The sequence below is a fragment of the Acomys russatus genome, chromosome 28, assembly GCF_903995435.1.
Source record: "Acomys russatus chromosome 28, mAcoRus1.1, whole genome shotgun sequence".
NCBI lineage: Eukaryota > Metazoa > Chordata > Mammalia > Rodentia > Muridae > Acomys > Acomys russatus.
Genome location: NC_067164.1, coordinates 4,995,509 through 5,010,716, shown reverse-complemented (window position 1 = coordinate 5,010,716; position 15,208 = coordinate 4,995,509). Strand labels below are relative to the sequence as shown.

General features: G+C 44.8%; 1 protein-coding gene across 1 annotated transcript; it reads right to left on the bottom strand.

Annotated features, from left to right (window-relative positions):
- Positions 1-3,997: 3,997 nt before the first annotated feature.
- On the bottom strand, positions 3,998-13,312 carry Arl9 (ADP ribosylation factor like GTPase 9). The gene is given in 6 exon segments (XM_051170143.1): positions 3,998-4,316; positions 7,432-7,607; positions 8,124-8,286; positions 8,993-9,043; positions 12,838-13,066; positions 13,239-13,312. Coding segments are annotated over 6 exon segments (870 nt in total). The 3' UTR covers positions 3,998-4,139.
- Positions 13,313-15,208: the final 1,896 nt, after the last annotated feature.

Genomic DNA, 15,208 nt, shown 5'->3' with positions numbered 1-15,208 from the left:
GGGGAGGACGACGTTAGGGTGACATTTGATCCAAACTTAATATTCATCAGGATAGTACAGATCTTCAACCTCTCTACATGAAATTCTGCACACCGTCACAACGAAACACTCCAACAGGGTTCTTTCTAAATATATATGTTCAAGGACATCTTGTGCTCCGTTACAGGGCTCACTATCAAAGTGAGACTAAGACTGATAGGGAGAGAGGCCGAGATTAGGTAATAAAGGTGGTAAATTTCCAAGATGGACAGCTTCTTCCTCGCCTTCCTGAGCTGAGACAACTCAAAGGCTTGGTAGGCTTTATTCCCCCAGCCAGCAGGCACCCTGCGGATGGACTGGACCAACAAGTTCAAGGCCTGCTCAGGACTTGTCACATAACAGTTCTGGGCCAATCAACCACTCTTCCTTTCTTCAAACTGACCAGCCCTAAATTAGGGAAGGAAAGTTTTCCTGAGGCTTTAAAACCCCAGTCCCGAGTCCCCTGCTGCACAGGGTCTTTTCCTTGGGTATCTGCTGCAAGTGTGTGTTTCCTCGTCTTCGGTAAGCGCCTTTCTTCAACCGCTGATTCAGGCTGCGGTGCTTGAGATAGCTCTGCCGCAGACTTTACTGCTTGGTTAGAGAAAATTCGACCAAGACCCCTATCCTGTATCACCACAGATAAGTTAGCCCTATTAGTCATGTAGTTAATCTTGTGAATAGTACAGTTGTGTTCATTGATTTCTTCATAGGAATAACTCTGAAATATACCAAAATTTTTGTAGCCTTGGGTGTCTCCCTCCTACCTCGTCTCCCCCCTCCCCCACATTAAAAAAGAAAGGGTTATTTATTAGGTATTCAGTGTTCTGCCTGCATGTACACCTGCAGGCCAGAAGAGGGCACCAGATCTCATTATAGATGGTTGTGAGCCACCATGTGGTTGCTGGGAACTGAACTCAGGACCTTTGGAAGAGCAGGTAGTGCTCCTCACATCTGAGCCATCGCCCTCGCCCCCCCCCCCCACACGCATTTTTTTTAAGCGGAGCTTACTCCACAGTTTAAGCTGGCCTGGAATTATGCAGTCCAGGTTAGCCTCAAACTCTTGAACTTGTGGCCATCCTCTTGCCTCAGCCTCTCAAAGCAATAGGTCATGGGTGTGAGTCATAGTGCCATTTTCTGTGTCTTTAAAAATACTTCTATTTTAAAGTATGTGTTTCTGGGGGGGGGGGCGTGTATGTGCACTTGTTAGTATTGGTGCCCATGGAATACAAAAGAGGGCATACTATCCTCTTGAGCTAGAATTATAGGCAGTTAGGAGCTGCCAAAGGAGCTGGAAAGAAAGCTGGGGCCCTCTGCAAGAGCAGTGCCCCTCTTCAGTGACAAGCCACCTTTTCAGCCTCCCCCATCTATGTTAATGCGTGTCAGAAAGCCTGGAAAGTGCTCATTGTGACATCCAAAATAGTCTGGGAAAGAAGGGCAGAATTGCTGGAATTTCCGTCTTGTGTTTATTTTCAAGAGAAGGAACTAAAAATGTTAATAAACCATCTATCTAAATACACAGTTAAAGACACCATTTACACACTATTGGGTACTTCTTGAATTTACTGTCCTATAGAAAACAGGAAGTTATCTGGAATGGTACTAGGAGACTCACTCTAAGGTATGCATGTTGCATCAAACTCATTTTTTAAAAAAATAATTGCATTTTGGGGCCTGGAGTAGATAGCCCAGTAGTTAAGACCACTCATGGCTCTGGAAAGATGGCTCAATACTTAAGAGCATTTGCTGCTCTTGCAGAGGACCTCGCTTTGGTTCCCAGTACCCACATGCTGGCTGGCTCACAACAGTCTTTAACTCCATTTCCAGGGAATCCAACACTTCTTGGATTATTGCAAGTTCCTGAATACATGATACATGAGATGTATACACACACACACACACACACACACACACACACATTTTAAAAATTACTACTTGCTGCTCTTGCAGAGAACCCACATGGTGGCTCACAACAGACTATATATACTCCACTTCCAGGGAATCTGGCACCCTCTTCTGGCCTCTGTAGAAATGAGGCACACACAGTACACTTTCATACATGCAAAGCATAAAACCTTTAAAGATTTTATTATATTTTTATGTCTTGTGTTGCATGTACACCTGTCACAGTGCAAACGTGGGGGAAATGGTTCTTTCCTTTTGCATGTGAGTCCCAGTGACGGCGCTCAGGTTGTCCTGAGCCATCCCAACAGCTCCAAACTCCTTTTAGTATTAGCATGCAGAATCATACAATGATTTATTAAGGGCTCCCACAACTTTTGTCACTATTTCAGCTGGGTTCCCACCTACCACCCTTTCTTTCTTTTTCTGAAGGCATGACACCTATCTGTGGGAGAATTCATTCCACACAGCTTGGACTAGATAACACTGTCCCTGGCCCCAGGGGTAAGGGTAAGACCTAAGAAGAGCCAATCAGTTCCTCTCAGTGAGATTTGCTATTGAAAATACAGTGCATGTTGCTTAGCAACTATGAGCTATACGAGTGGGATAAGCTTGGTATTGACAGCAGTCTTGCTACCCTGATGAGGAAACAAGAATCTGAGAAAGGGACCCAAGCAAGGCTTAGCAGGGCCAGATGATAGAGAGGCCGCTGTGACCTCTGACCCCCTGTACTAGCCCTCCCATACTCATTTCTCAACATGGCAAGCTTTCTAAGCTTGTTACCAAGCCCCGCCCCCCACCCACCCCGTTTCTGGTACAGACAAACCTGAGCTAAATTTCTGCTGTTTCAGCCTGAAAGTTTGGGCACTAAAATGGTGCTTACTAAATGTTTACAAAGAGAATAAGCAAAAAATGGCATGCATCTCCTGGCGTTTTGACTGAATCCATGTGTTCTGAGCTTGGAAGGCTGGGAATAGACACCAAGGTCTCCATTGTTTGTCACCAAAGTGCAGAATCTAAGATCAGGATGTATAAAAACAAAACAAAACAAAAGTGCTCTCACCCATGATGATACAGGCAGCCAAGAATGAGCAGATAGACCTCCGAGTCTGGGCTGGAAGGAGCCTGCATCACACAAAGAGGACCATGGTGATTAAGGACTGTGTCCATCTCTCCATTCTTGGACGGCTTGGAGCAGATTTCCAGTAATCCTGAATTATTGTGCAATCCAGCTTCCGCATGCCTTAGAGGAGAGGTCTGATGTTGACACACCTGAGTGGTGCTTGGGTGCTTAAACATGATGCTGCAGCACTGAGCATGAGAAACACACTGATTCTCACTTCACAGAGGAAGAACGTGATTTCTGTATGTATGTCCTGTGCTGGCTAGTTTTATGTCAACTTGAAACAAGCTAGAGTCATTTGGGAAGAGAGAACCTCAACATAGAAACTGCCTCCACCGGATTGGCTATTGATGAACCACACAAGGAGGTATGGAGAGGGGGCAGGGCGGGCAGGACCACAGTTGCATTTGCCGTGCAAGCGTGAGCATGTGGGTCTTTTTGTTGTTGTTGTTAAGATTTATTTATTATGTATACAGTATGCATCAGATCACATTATAGATGGTTGTGAGCCACCATGTAGTTGCTGGGAATTGAACTCAGGGCCTTTGGAAGAGCAGTCAGTGCTCTTAACCGCTGAGCCATCTCTCCAGGCCCTGAGTACGTGGGTCATATTCATGGAAACCACCAAAGACAAAACAGCATCCAAGATTTATGGTTCCTGAGGAAGGCCTCCTCAAATCATCTTCTGACCTCACATGTACACACATGAACATACACACAAAACATAAGGAAAAACCACACGTGGGCTGAAGGCTTGATAATACAATTTTTACTTTTGGGTAACAACCCTAATCCAGATGTGTGGGTACAGCACCATGGTGGATGGCATGCTTAACATGTGTGGGGCCCAGGGTTCACCTCTCAGCACCCAAAACAAACAAAACTCCAAATTTCTCTCAAATAAAATAGTTAAAATTTAAAGTTAAAAATGGTTAAATAAAATAACAGTGATCGCATTGAATTCGCATTCTCCGTATATACGCTTTGCATTGAGAGAATAGGAAATGGCTTATTTTTTATTGGGCTTAAGCCTGCCATTCAGCTCTCTTTGGTGATGGTTTGATGGTGAGTTGAGTACTGGGCCGCGTCCTAGTCACTTCTACATATTTGTGGCCAGATGTGCAATCAGGTCTTTGGCATCTTGCATGGTGGAGGGTATCTCTGAGCCATTCTCGGTCACCTGAGTTCCAAACAAGAACAGCTTCCTGTCATTCCCCACTTCAGACAGTGCCAAAGCGTCGTGGATGTCTGTAATGTGATAGGCTGCTTCAAGATCCTTCTCCCAAGCACGGAAAAAGAATAGAAAGTGTTGGTTAGTCTGCACTCTTTTTGGATACAAATATTTGTTCCTTATTCTAAATGACTCCACCATCGTTTGTTTGTTTGTTTGTTTGGAGAGACAGGGTTTCTCTATGCAACCCTGGCTGTCCTGGACTTGCTTTATAGATCAGGCTGGTCTTGAACTCATGTTCATCTACCTCTGCCCCCCCCCCCCCCGCCAGTGCTGAGTTTACAGGTGAGCACCGCTGTGCCTGGCTGGCTCCACCATCTTAATATAGAAAACACCGAGACTTTACTATAACCCCAGCAATCGTATGAGTATAAGCATTTTTATTAGAATTATGACAGTATTTCTGATTTATCAAAAAAAGTGTTTTCTGAAAGGAAAAAAAAAGGACTTTAATTTTTCTTTCTTTTGTGTGTGTGTGTTGTTGTTGTTGTTTTGTTTTGTTTCTGTTTGTTTGCTTTTTCGAGACAGGGTTTCTCTGTGTAGCCCTGGCTTAGTGGGAGGAGTTGGTTGGCTTTTTCTTAAAAAGAGTCATCTATGAACTTAAGCTGGCCTTGAACGTTTGATCCTTCTGCCTTAGTCTTCCAAGCGCTGGGATTACAGGTGTATGCCGTCATCCCGTACTCATCAGTTACTTCTTGTCCATATCATGTTTTGCTCATTTTAGCGCTTGTCACTGTGAGTTTTTTGTTATTACTTATTCGGACCAAAATTTTTATATCAAACTTGTGGAGTCTATCAAGGCTCATGTGTAATATTTATTAATTATTTTATTAAATGAGCATGGGGAGAGGAGGAAAGGGGGGAGGGGTACCCCAGAAACAAAGAGACAGAAGAGGAGAGAAAAGAGGTGGGTAAGAGAGTAAGAGAGTTCGTGTGTGTAGTGCTATCTCTGTAGCCCGGGGCCTCTGTGAGGCTTCCCCTGATGGGCTATGGATGGTAACTAGATGTTGGTAATCACAGTCTGCTACCTAGTAACAACCTGAATTCACTTAGGCATAGAGCCTGTAGTGACTCTGGTGACACAGTAATGGACCCAGCAGGATGTAGATGGTGCCTCCAGTTAAAACATCCATGACATTGGTAAGGGAGAAGTAGGGGGAGACAGTATGGGTAGAAACAGAGGTCACAACCAGAGAATAAATAAGACAGCATTTTTTGCGGGCTGGAGAGATGGCTTGGCAGTTAAGAGCACTGTCTGCTCTTCCAGAGATCCTGAGTTCAATTCCCAGCAACCACATGATGGCTCACAACCATCTGTAACATGACCTAACGCCCTCTTCTGGCAGGCAGGTGTAAGTGCAGAGAGAGCACTGATAGACATTAAATGCACTTTTTAAAAAAAAGGTAACATTCTTTGGATAAGGGCCTCCCTATCTAGCTCAGGCTGGCCTAGAACTTGCCATTCTTTGGCTTCTGCCTCCCACTGTTGAGAGTACAGACATGCGCCTCTAGGCCCAGCTAAGATAACTTTTTGAAAACCACAATGTAACAACATAATGACTTAGTGATTAATCTAAACGAATAGACTAAATATTTCGTCATTAAATCCAAGCAAAGTTTTCCATTTATCTGGGCCCAATGGCATATTCAGCACTCAGGAGGCAGAAGCAGGCATATCTCTAATGAGTTCAAGATCAGCCAGGTACATATAAGGAGTTCCGGGCTACCCAAGGCTACATAGTAAGACCCTGTCTCAAGAAAACAACAAAAAGTTTTCAAGTTGACAGTAAATGGCTCTGTTTATTTAGTTTGATGAGGATTAGGCATACAAACCACAGAACAAAAGTATGGATAAAATTTACTAATTAAGCTGGGTGTGGTGGTGCACTGGTAATCCCAGCACTCAGGGAAGCAGAGGCAGGAGGACCTCTGTGAGGCCAGCCTGGTCTACAAAGCGAGTCCAGGACAGCCAAAGTTACACAGAGAAACCTTGTCTCAGAGGGGAAAAAAAGGAAAGAAAAGGAAAATCTCAGCTGGGCAGGGGTGGCACACACCTTTAATCCCAGCACTCAGAAGGCAGAGGCAGACAGATCTCTGAGTTTGAGGCTAGCCTAGTCTACAGAATGAGTTCCAGAACAGCCAGAGCTACACAGAGAAACCCTGTCTGGAAAAACAAAACAAAAGTAAAATCTCAGGCTGGATTCAGTAATTAAGATCCTGCATTTCCAGAGGCACCCACGTCATAGGGCTCAGAGCTACCTCTAACTTTAGATCCATGTGATGATGCCCCCATCTGGCCCCTGAAGGCATCTGCACTTACAGGCACATATCCCACCACTACCTTCCCTACACAAATGAAATAAAATTCATGCTTTTTAAATGGGAATCTCTGCCAGGTATTGTGGCGCAGGCCTTTAATCCCAGCACTTAGGAGGCGGAGGCAGGTAGATCTCTTTAAGTTCAAGGCCAGCCTGGTCTCCATAGTGAATTCCAGGACAGAACTATGTAGAGAGACCCTGTCTCAGAAAGGGGTGGTGTGTGTGTGTGTGTGTGTGTGTGTGTGTGTGTGTGTGTGTGTGTGTGTGTACTCTCCAGTATAAAAATAGAAATCATAAGCAAGCAAAATGATCATCACTGAGGCACTGGGAAGATGTCAGTGATACATACAACCAACAGAGGGGTCTTTCTTTCTTTCTTTCTTTTTTCTTTTCTTTTTTTTTTTTTTTTTTTTTTTTTTTTTGCAAAAGATGTTAAGTATGGTTCCATCTCATATAAGGAAAGGGAGAAGCTTCAGGCCCAGCCTAGTGGGAATCAGTGTGCTTAGTGTACAAAAGACCTTGGGTTTGAGTCCCAGCACCACTACCTCGGAGACATAAGGGAAAGGCAGGCACTGAGCTCCTCTTGGCTGGCAAACCTAGCAATCGAGAGAAGAGTTTTAGTGTTACGGTTTCCATTGAAAGAGTGTACAATCCAGGAGCTCTAATAAATTGAATACACGATATATTGTTCAATATCTACCTAGTAAAGCCAGATCTTTCTGTGTTAATAATAAAACTATTGAGCACAGGTTCCATTAACATAGTTTGGGGGCTGCAATCCCGAAAGCTAGGCAAGGTGCTCTCCCAACCAATCAATAAGCCGGGACTGCACATGTTCTTACCTGTTTGTTTGCAAACACAACCAGAGGGAGCCCTGGATTTGGTTCAATTAACTGATGAAGGCATTTCTTGGCTTCCGGTAATCGTTTGTGGTCGGCTGAATCCACCACGAAGATCAGCAGCCGTCCCCTGGGCAGGTACATATCCCAGTAGGAGCGGAACGGCTCACTGCCACCAACTGCAGAGAACGGAAGAGGAAGAAGTCAAAAACTCACAGGCACGTCCACCAAGGGGAAGGTGGCAGAAGACATCCGGTCCATGCTTGGGCTGGTTTAGATAAATCTGGGTGTCTCTAGGTGGTATTTAGGGCCACGGGGACACGTGAAGTGCTGTGGAGGGGTGAAGTGTAGAGGGGAAGACAGGAAGCATGACCTGACTTTGGGAACCCAGTTATTGGTGAGGTGGGGACAGTATTGCCACACAGGATCTGGGACAGCCAGCTAGCTAGAAGAGGCCTGCTGCAGTGAGAGGAAGAGGAGGTGCGCATTCTAAAAGCCTTCCTCTAAGCCCCTTTGGTTGCCATCACTACAAAAAGGTATAAACAGTCGAAAGTGGACCCCCATACACACACCACCCGGAGCATCCTAATTATTAAACTACATATCATCCTAAAGTGTACAAGAATCCCATCGAGGGTCACTTCTCGCAAGACCATAGCGTCAACTTAAAGATGCTAATGAGAAACAGAACTTACTCTCCAGGAACTCCATCTGCCTGTCCTCAGTGTTGATGTAAACTGTATTGAAACCTTGGGTGGGCGCCAAGCTGTGCTGGACTCTGTTGGAAGCCAGAGAGTGGAGGACACTGGTCTTTCCTGCACCATCCAGGCCTAGTACTAGGATCTGCTTACTTGTCTCCTGTGACATGAAAGATAAATCAGTAAACCTAATCTTTCAGAGCTGTGTTTAGCTGGCTCCCTGACGGGGCGTGCCTGGTTGTGTTAGGACCTAGTTGTAACCATGGAATTGTTAGCCAGTCTAAACCCAAACTACTGCTGCTTCTGTGATGCTAGTCTTGTGTCACTTTTCCACTGTCTAATTCCTAGTTAGGCTATCAAACTACAAATATATGTATACACACATACATACACACACACACACACACATGCACATACATGCACACACATCTTAGAATTTATGTACTGTGCAGTGTCACAGATCTATGATTACCAGGACCAATGTCCAGACATTTTTCTTCTTTTTTCACGTGTGTGTGTGTGTGTGTGTGTGTGTGTGTGTGTGTGTGTGTGTACACATTTGCACAGGGCCACCTCAGCATGCATATGTAGGTCAGAGGGCAACTCTCAGGAGTTGGTTTTCTCCTTCTACCACGTAGGTCCTGGGGGATCAGACTAAGGTTGTCAGTCTCTAAAGCAAGTGTGTCTGTCTGCTGAGCCATTACAGCACCTCACATCCCTTCTGGAATTCTCATCTATTGGTAACTGCACTCAAGTGGTTTGTGTATGGTACAAGCATGGACTGTTCCACCCAACATGGAAGCAGTTAAGTCTCATCTTCTGTCTTATCTCAGGAGATGGATAACTTGGCTACAAACTATTAGGACAAGATTCCTCCCTTATGTTTTTGTTTGTTTGTTTTTGCTTTTTTGTTGTTTCTGAGAAATCTCTGGCTGTCTTGAAACTCACTTTGTAGACCTGGCTGGCCTCAAACACACAGAGATCTGCCTGCCTCTGCCTCTCAACTGATGGGATTAAAGACACAAGGTACCACTGCCCGGATCTCGCTTATGTTTTTAATTTACTTGTATTTTAACACAAGTATCATAATTAAGCAGAAAAGCTAAGACTATAAAAGTTGTCAAACCTGTCCCAATAGCAGAAGAGTATTTGTTATAAAGTTAGGGATTTGTAAGCAAACGTCATAAGCAGCTTTCTCCTACCATTCCAGCCTTAGAGAGTTCCATCATATATGATCAGAAAGGATCAGAAAGAAGCTCATGCCTTTGATCGCAGCACTCGGAGAGGCAGAGGCAGGCCGAACTCTGAGAGTTCAAGGCCAGCCTAGTGTGCATAATGAGTTCCAGGACAACCAGAGCTATACAGCGAGACCCTGTATTGAAAAACAAACAAACCACACTTGGGAGGCAGAGGCAGGTAGATTGCTGGGAGTTCAAGGCAAGCCTGGTCTACAAAGCAAGTGCAGGATAGTCAAGGCTACACAGAGAAACTCGGTCTTGAAAAACAAAAACAAAAACAAAACAAAAGAAAGAAAGAATAGAAAAACAAATGAACAAAAACCCAAATCATCAGAGAAGAAAGTCAGCATAATATAGAAATAGTTTAGGGTGATTTCTATAGTGCAAACAATATTAAAACACAAACCAACAAAAAACACAATTATCTTTAGTAGTATTGCTTCTAAAATATATCAAACAACTAATTCTGCTTACCCTGTTTAACACTAGAAATTATTATTATTATTATTATTATTATTATTATTATTATTATTATTATTATTAATTGGTTTTTTGAGACAAGGTTTCTCTGTGTAGCTTTGGCTGTCCTGGACTCATTTGTAGACCAGGCTGGCCTTGAACTCACAGTGATCCACTTGCCTCTGCTTCCCAAGTGCTAGGATTAAAGGCGTGTGCCACCACCGCCCAGCTAGAAAGTATTATTGATCCCAGTGCTGAGAGTCAAACCCAGGCCCTTATATGTGCTAGGCAAATGCTCTATCCACAGCCAGAAAACGATCCTTGTTGTTTGACTTGAAGCAGAGCTCACTATGTAGCCCTGCTTGGCCTTGAACACACAGATATACCTGCCTCTGCCATGGAGGATTAAAGGTGAGTTCCCCCACATCTGGCTCAAAAGTAATAGAGCTTTAGAATCTCTAATCATCTCTTTTGTCTGTTGATTTTTGTTTGGTTTTGTTTTCTTGAGTCTTTATAGCCCAGAGTGGCCTTAACCTTTCTAGTGCTGGAACAGAAACACTCATCTGCAACTGAAAAAAACAAAACAAAAAAAAAACTGTGAGAGAAAGATGTTTTAAGGTGTGGTCTGATAGGGGCTAGAGAGATGGCTCAGAGGTTAAGAGCACTGTCTGTTTTTCCAAAGGTCCTGAGTTCAATTCCCACATGGTGGCTCACAACCATCTACAGTGAGATCTGGTGCCCTCTTCTGGCAGGCACCCATGCGAGCAGAATATGTATAAATAATAAATATATATATTTTTAAAAAGGCCTGATAGGGACTTATGTAGAAGACATGATGTACGAAAGCCTCCAAAATATTTTTTAAGCCTCAGAAGTTTAAAGAGAGTATATATTTGATTTTTTTCCCCTTGGGGATATTTTTTCTTTGTCTACGTAGTGTAATCTGGCGCACTCACTCGAGTCTATCTGTGCATGTGTACATGGGCTAGAGGTGGATGCTTAGGTTTTACATTGATTCTGGAGATCTGAATACAGGTTTTGCAGCTTGAACAAAGGCACTTTACCAACTTACCAGCCCTAAGGAATTGGTAGTCCCCTGAGTGCTTCATGGCCCTGTCCTCATCTACTTTCCCGTTCTAAGCATTGCGATGCCGTTCTGAAAATACACTATGGTAAGCACGAAAGCTTTAAAAAGCTCTACACTTCAATACAGACATCAAGGGACAGCTGCAGGCTGTGGATTGTGTCCACCTACAATTTCCACTGTGACCCTGCCCAGGCTACCCTATCATTGTTCATTAACTCTAAGAAGCCCCCAACCCACGCTGAAATTAGGATGTATTTTATACTGGCTGGTCACCTTTTGATTAAGAGCATTTTTTGTTCCTCTTAGTGATACCTAAAATAATGGCATCTGAAGTCTTAGAAAATAATGTTTAAAAAGCATGTCCCCTACTCCAGGCCTGTCTTTCCTAGAAATTCCACACGCGTTCATTTTATATATATATATATACACACATACACACACATATATATACACATATACATACATACATACATACATACATACATACATACATACATACAGTCTACCATACAGGCTTTGGGTTGAGTTAGTGTAGCTCAGTAGTAGAGCTCGTTGCTGAAGGCCAACTCTAAAAGCCAAGGCACAAGATCCTTAGCGTTTATATCTAGAGAAAGCTCAAATCACTGTAAATCAAGAGTTTAGATGCAAATCTAATTTCTTCTCCTCTGGGAGAGTGGGAACTACCAGAAACAATGAGGTTTCTCACACTAGGGAAAATTGCAGGGGCCTGGCCTACCCGGAGTGAAATGGAGAAGCCACCCTGCTAGGTAAATACCCAAATCTAATTCTGCACATCCCTGTTGGTTATTGATAGTTATTTCTTCCACCATCATCTGTGCATCTGTGGAGTCTGTGTTTTACCAGGGATCAAGTCTCCGTTAATAATTCAAACTGTTCAGAACCAGGAAGCTGCTCTGAGCCAAGGAACTGGGAAAGCCAAGCCGTAGAGTTGTTTCTGACCTAAACAATGCCTGGGGTTGTGAGACTAGTTAAGTCTGTGACCCTCCCTTCTAACCGCAGCGGCTCTGAAAGCGGACCTAAGGAGCCCACGAGCGCATCATGTATTACAGGAACCCTATCTCTTCCAACAAAGAATGTGTTCACCGCAAGGTCGAGGAGGAGGGGGTCGGTACTGGCTTCAGCATTGTCTTACGTGGACCGCATGCTGGCGTGAAGCGCTGGACTGAGACAGGAGCCCGTCCCTGCCTTCAACCAGGGCCAACTAAGATCCCTGGATTCTCGACCCTAGACAACAAGGGGGTGGACCCGTGGATGTGAGCAGGGGTGAAGCTGGGGGCGGGAGGGGTTCGTTCCAACCTTGGCGCATCCCCCCATTCATAGACAGAAGCCCTCGGACGAGACCCGGCTCTCTGCTGCCGGCCTGTGGCCTTGGAAGGCAGGGCCTTGGTTCCAGGTCTCTTACCGGCGGCGGGTACAGGGCTTTAATGGAGGTGCCGCTGCTCTCCTTGACCTGTTCGGTGACCTGTTCCTTCTCTGTCTCTTGCTCCTTCGTGACTTCCTTCCCTTTCCCGTTCTCCATGTTTTTCAGGTCACTTCTCTTTTTCTCTTCCTTCCCTTTCTCCTTCCCATTCTCTTTGGTTTTCACGTCCACACTCTTCCTCTTTTCTTCTTCCTTCCCTTTCTCCTTCCCGTTCTCTTTGGTTTTCATGTCCACACTCTTCCTCTTTTCTTCTTCCTTCCCTTTCTCCTTCCCGTTCTCTTTGGTTTTCACGTCCACACTTTTCCTTTTCTCTTCTTCCTTCCCTTTCTCCTTCCCGTTCTCTTTGGTTTTCACGTCCACACTCTTCCTCTTTTCTTCTTCCTTCCCTTTCTCCTTCCCGTTCTCTTTAGTTTTCACGTCCACACTCTTCCTCTTTTCTTCTTCCTTCCCTTTCTCCTTCCCGTTCTCTTTAGTTTTCACGTCCACACTCTTCCTCTTTTCTTCTTCCTTCCCTTTCTCCTTCCCGTTCTCTTTGGTTTTCATGTCCACGCTTTTCCTTTTCTCTTCTTCCTTCCCGTTCTCTTTCCCCTTGCTTTTCACCTCTACAGATTTCCTTTTCTCCTCTTCCTTCCCTTTCTCTTTCACCTTCTCCTTGCTAATTTTTACTTCCGCATCCTTCTTTTTTTCTTTCTCTACCTTTACCGATTCCCTACTGCTGGAAGAAGAAAATTTTTCCCTCTCTTTCTTCGTCTTTCCCTTCTCCATGCCCACCGCCGCCGCTGTTCCCCCCTTCTTTCTCTCCCGCGCGCCCGCGCGCTGGAGTCTCGGCCCTGGATCCTGGCAGGTGTGGTCGTGGTGTGGTGCCCAAGGTGGAGACGTAGGTTCACAGGGCGGCGTAGGCCACACCCGCGGTCACCGCGGTGGCAGCTCGCGCCAGTGAGCCCAGCTGGCCCTCAGGCATTTCGCGTGAGCTTGTCTGCCTGATTCGTTGAATTTGGGGCCAGGAGGAGTGGCCGGTGGAAGAGCGGAAGGGCTAGGATGCTAAGGGGATGATGGCTGGAGCCCAATCTACTGGAACCCGATGACCCTCATGAGAGAAGTGGAACAAACAGGCGAGGACTAACGTGGCAGGAGGCCCTCAGGCACCCAGAGGGCCCAAAGGACCATTTGGTAGTGTTTGAGAAACGCCTGAGAGTTTCCGCTACCCCGCGGCTTCAACCCACAATTTGCTCCGCCAGGGTGTGCCTCTTTACTTAAGAAGCCTAGGGCACCAGAGTCCCTAGAAGACTCCCCACCTTTCCCCAGCGCACAACCACTACCCCAGAACGTAACTTACACGTCTTCCTGCCTCCATCCCATGTGAATTCCACTGGGAGGGCCACGTCAGCGAAGGACAGAGATTGCAGCTAATTAGAACCAAATCAAGGCAGTCTAGTCACGCTCCGCCACCAGGATGTAGCAAATGAAGCACTCCAACTGAGCTGGCACGCTTCCTTAACTACCTCAGGAACTCATAGTTGGTTATTTTCTAGCTGGACTGGGATTTTTTTCACAATTTAACAAAGTTAGTTTTTAGGAATAGGGGTGTAAGCCAGTGATAGAGTGCTTGCTTGTGCAAAGGCCGAGTTTCTTCTGCTCAGGAAAAAGGATGCTGTGTAACACCAGGACCAGGCTGTACTGGGGAGGCTGAGAGAGAAGACCTCTTGAGCTTAAGGCCAGACTGAAATGACACTGGAGTTTCAATGCCACCATATGGAAAAATTTAGTTTCTACATGACATTGATTTAAAAAAAAAATCAGATGTTTCAAATAAGCTGGTAAAGAACAATGGTAAGTCTCAGGGGGCTTGAGTGACGGGACAGTTTTCAAGGTTGGCGCTCTTCAGTTGCCTTGAAAATGCCAGGCTCAATACTCTACAAAGTTTGTTTCTGTTCATTGATGCACATACCAATAGGATGTGCGTTTTAAGATGTATTGTTTCATATTTATAGGTGTTTTGCCTGCATGTTATGCATGTGTGTCTTGTGTGTAGTGCCAGAGGGGGCCAAAGAGGGTGTCAGATTCTCTTGAACTTGAGGCACAGACAGCTGTGAGCTGCCATGTAGGTACTGGGAACTGAACACAGGGCCTCTGGAAGTGCAGCTCATGCTTTTAACTGCTGAGCCATCTCTCTAGCCTTTGAATTTCCAGCTTTTAAACTGAGTTCTTCCAATCCCACTAGATTTGTAGTTTTTCTGGGAAGGACAGGAGACAAGGTTAGATATTCAGCTTAAAAGTCTTAGATATATTAATAAGGAAGTCATTCATAAAATGCCAACACCTGAAATATCTGTATTCACACTCACTGCTAGAGTTTATTTTATTTTAAAATTTAAAAATGTGACACAGTGAATGGATGTTTTCCACATTGGTTTTTATAAATGTATACACACACACACACACACTGAACTGGTTAAAGACTTCCTAAAAATAGTGACCAGAACATTAATACAGATGAAATTTAAATTTGAATGACTTATTTGGCTTAGCAGTGACAATACCAAGAACTCTTAGTAACACCAACTAAGAGCACTATGTATGTACACCACGGTGTCTTGGATCAAGATTCTCAAAGTTCAGTATATCTCACCAAGATTCTGTTGGTCAACTTAAAGAACTCGCCTCAACCACGGGGAAGTGACTGAATGCTAAATGACAATTACGCTTGTAATAGGGTGTTCAGTCTCACCAGGACTGAGCTCTGGAGAGCTGTGTAAACCGCTCTTAGATGCAGATCCTGACTATGCAGAACAGAAGGGCAGCCCCATTTCTAATTCCACAAAGCAGGAGCCTTGTAATAATTCATTGAACAAGTTTC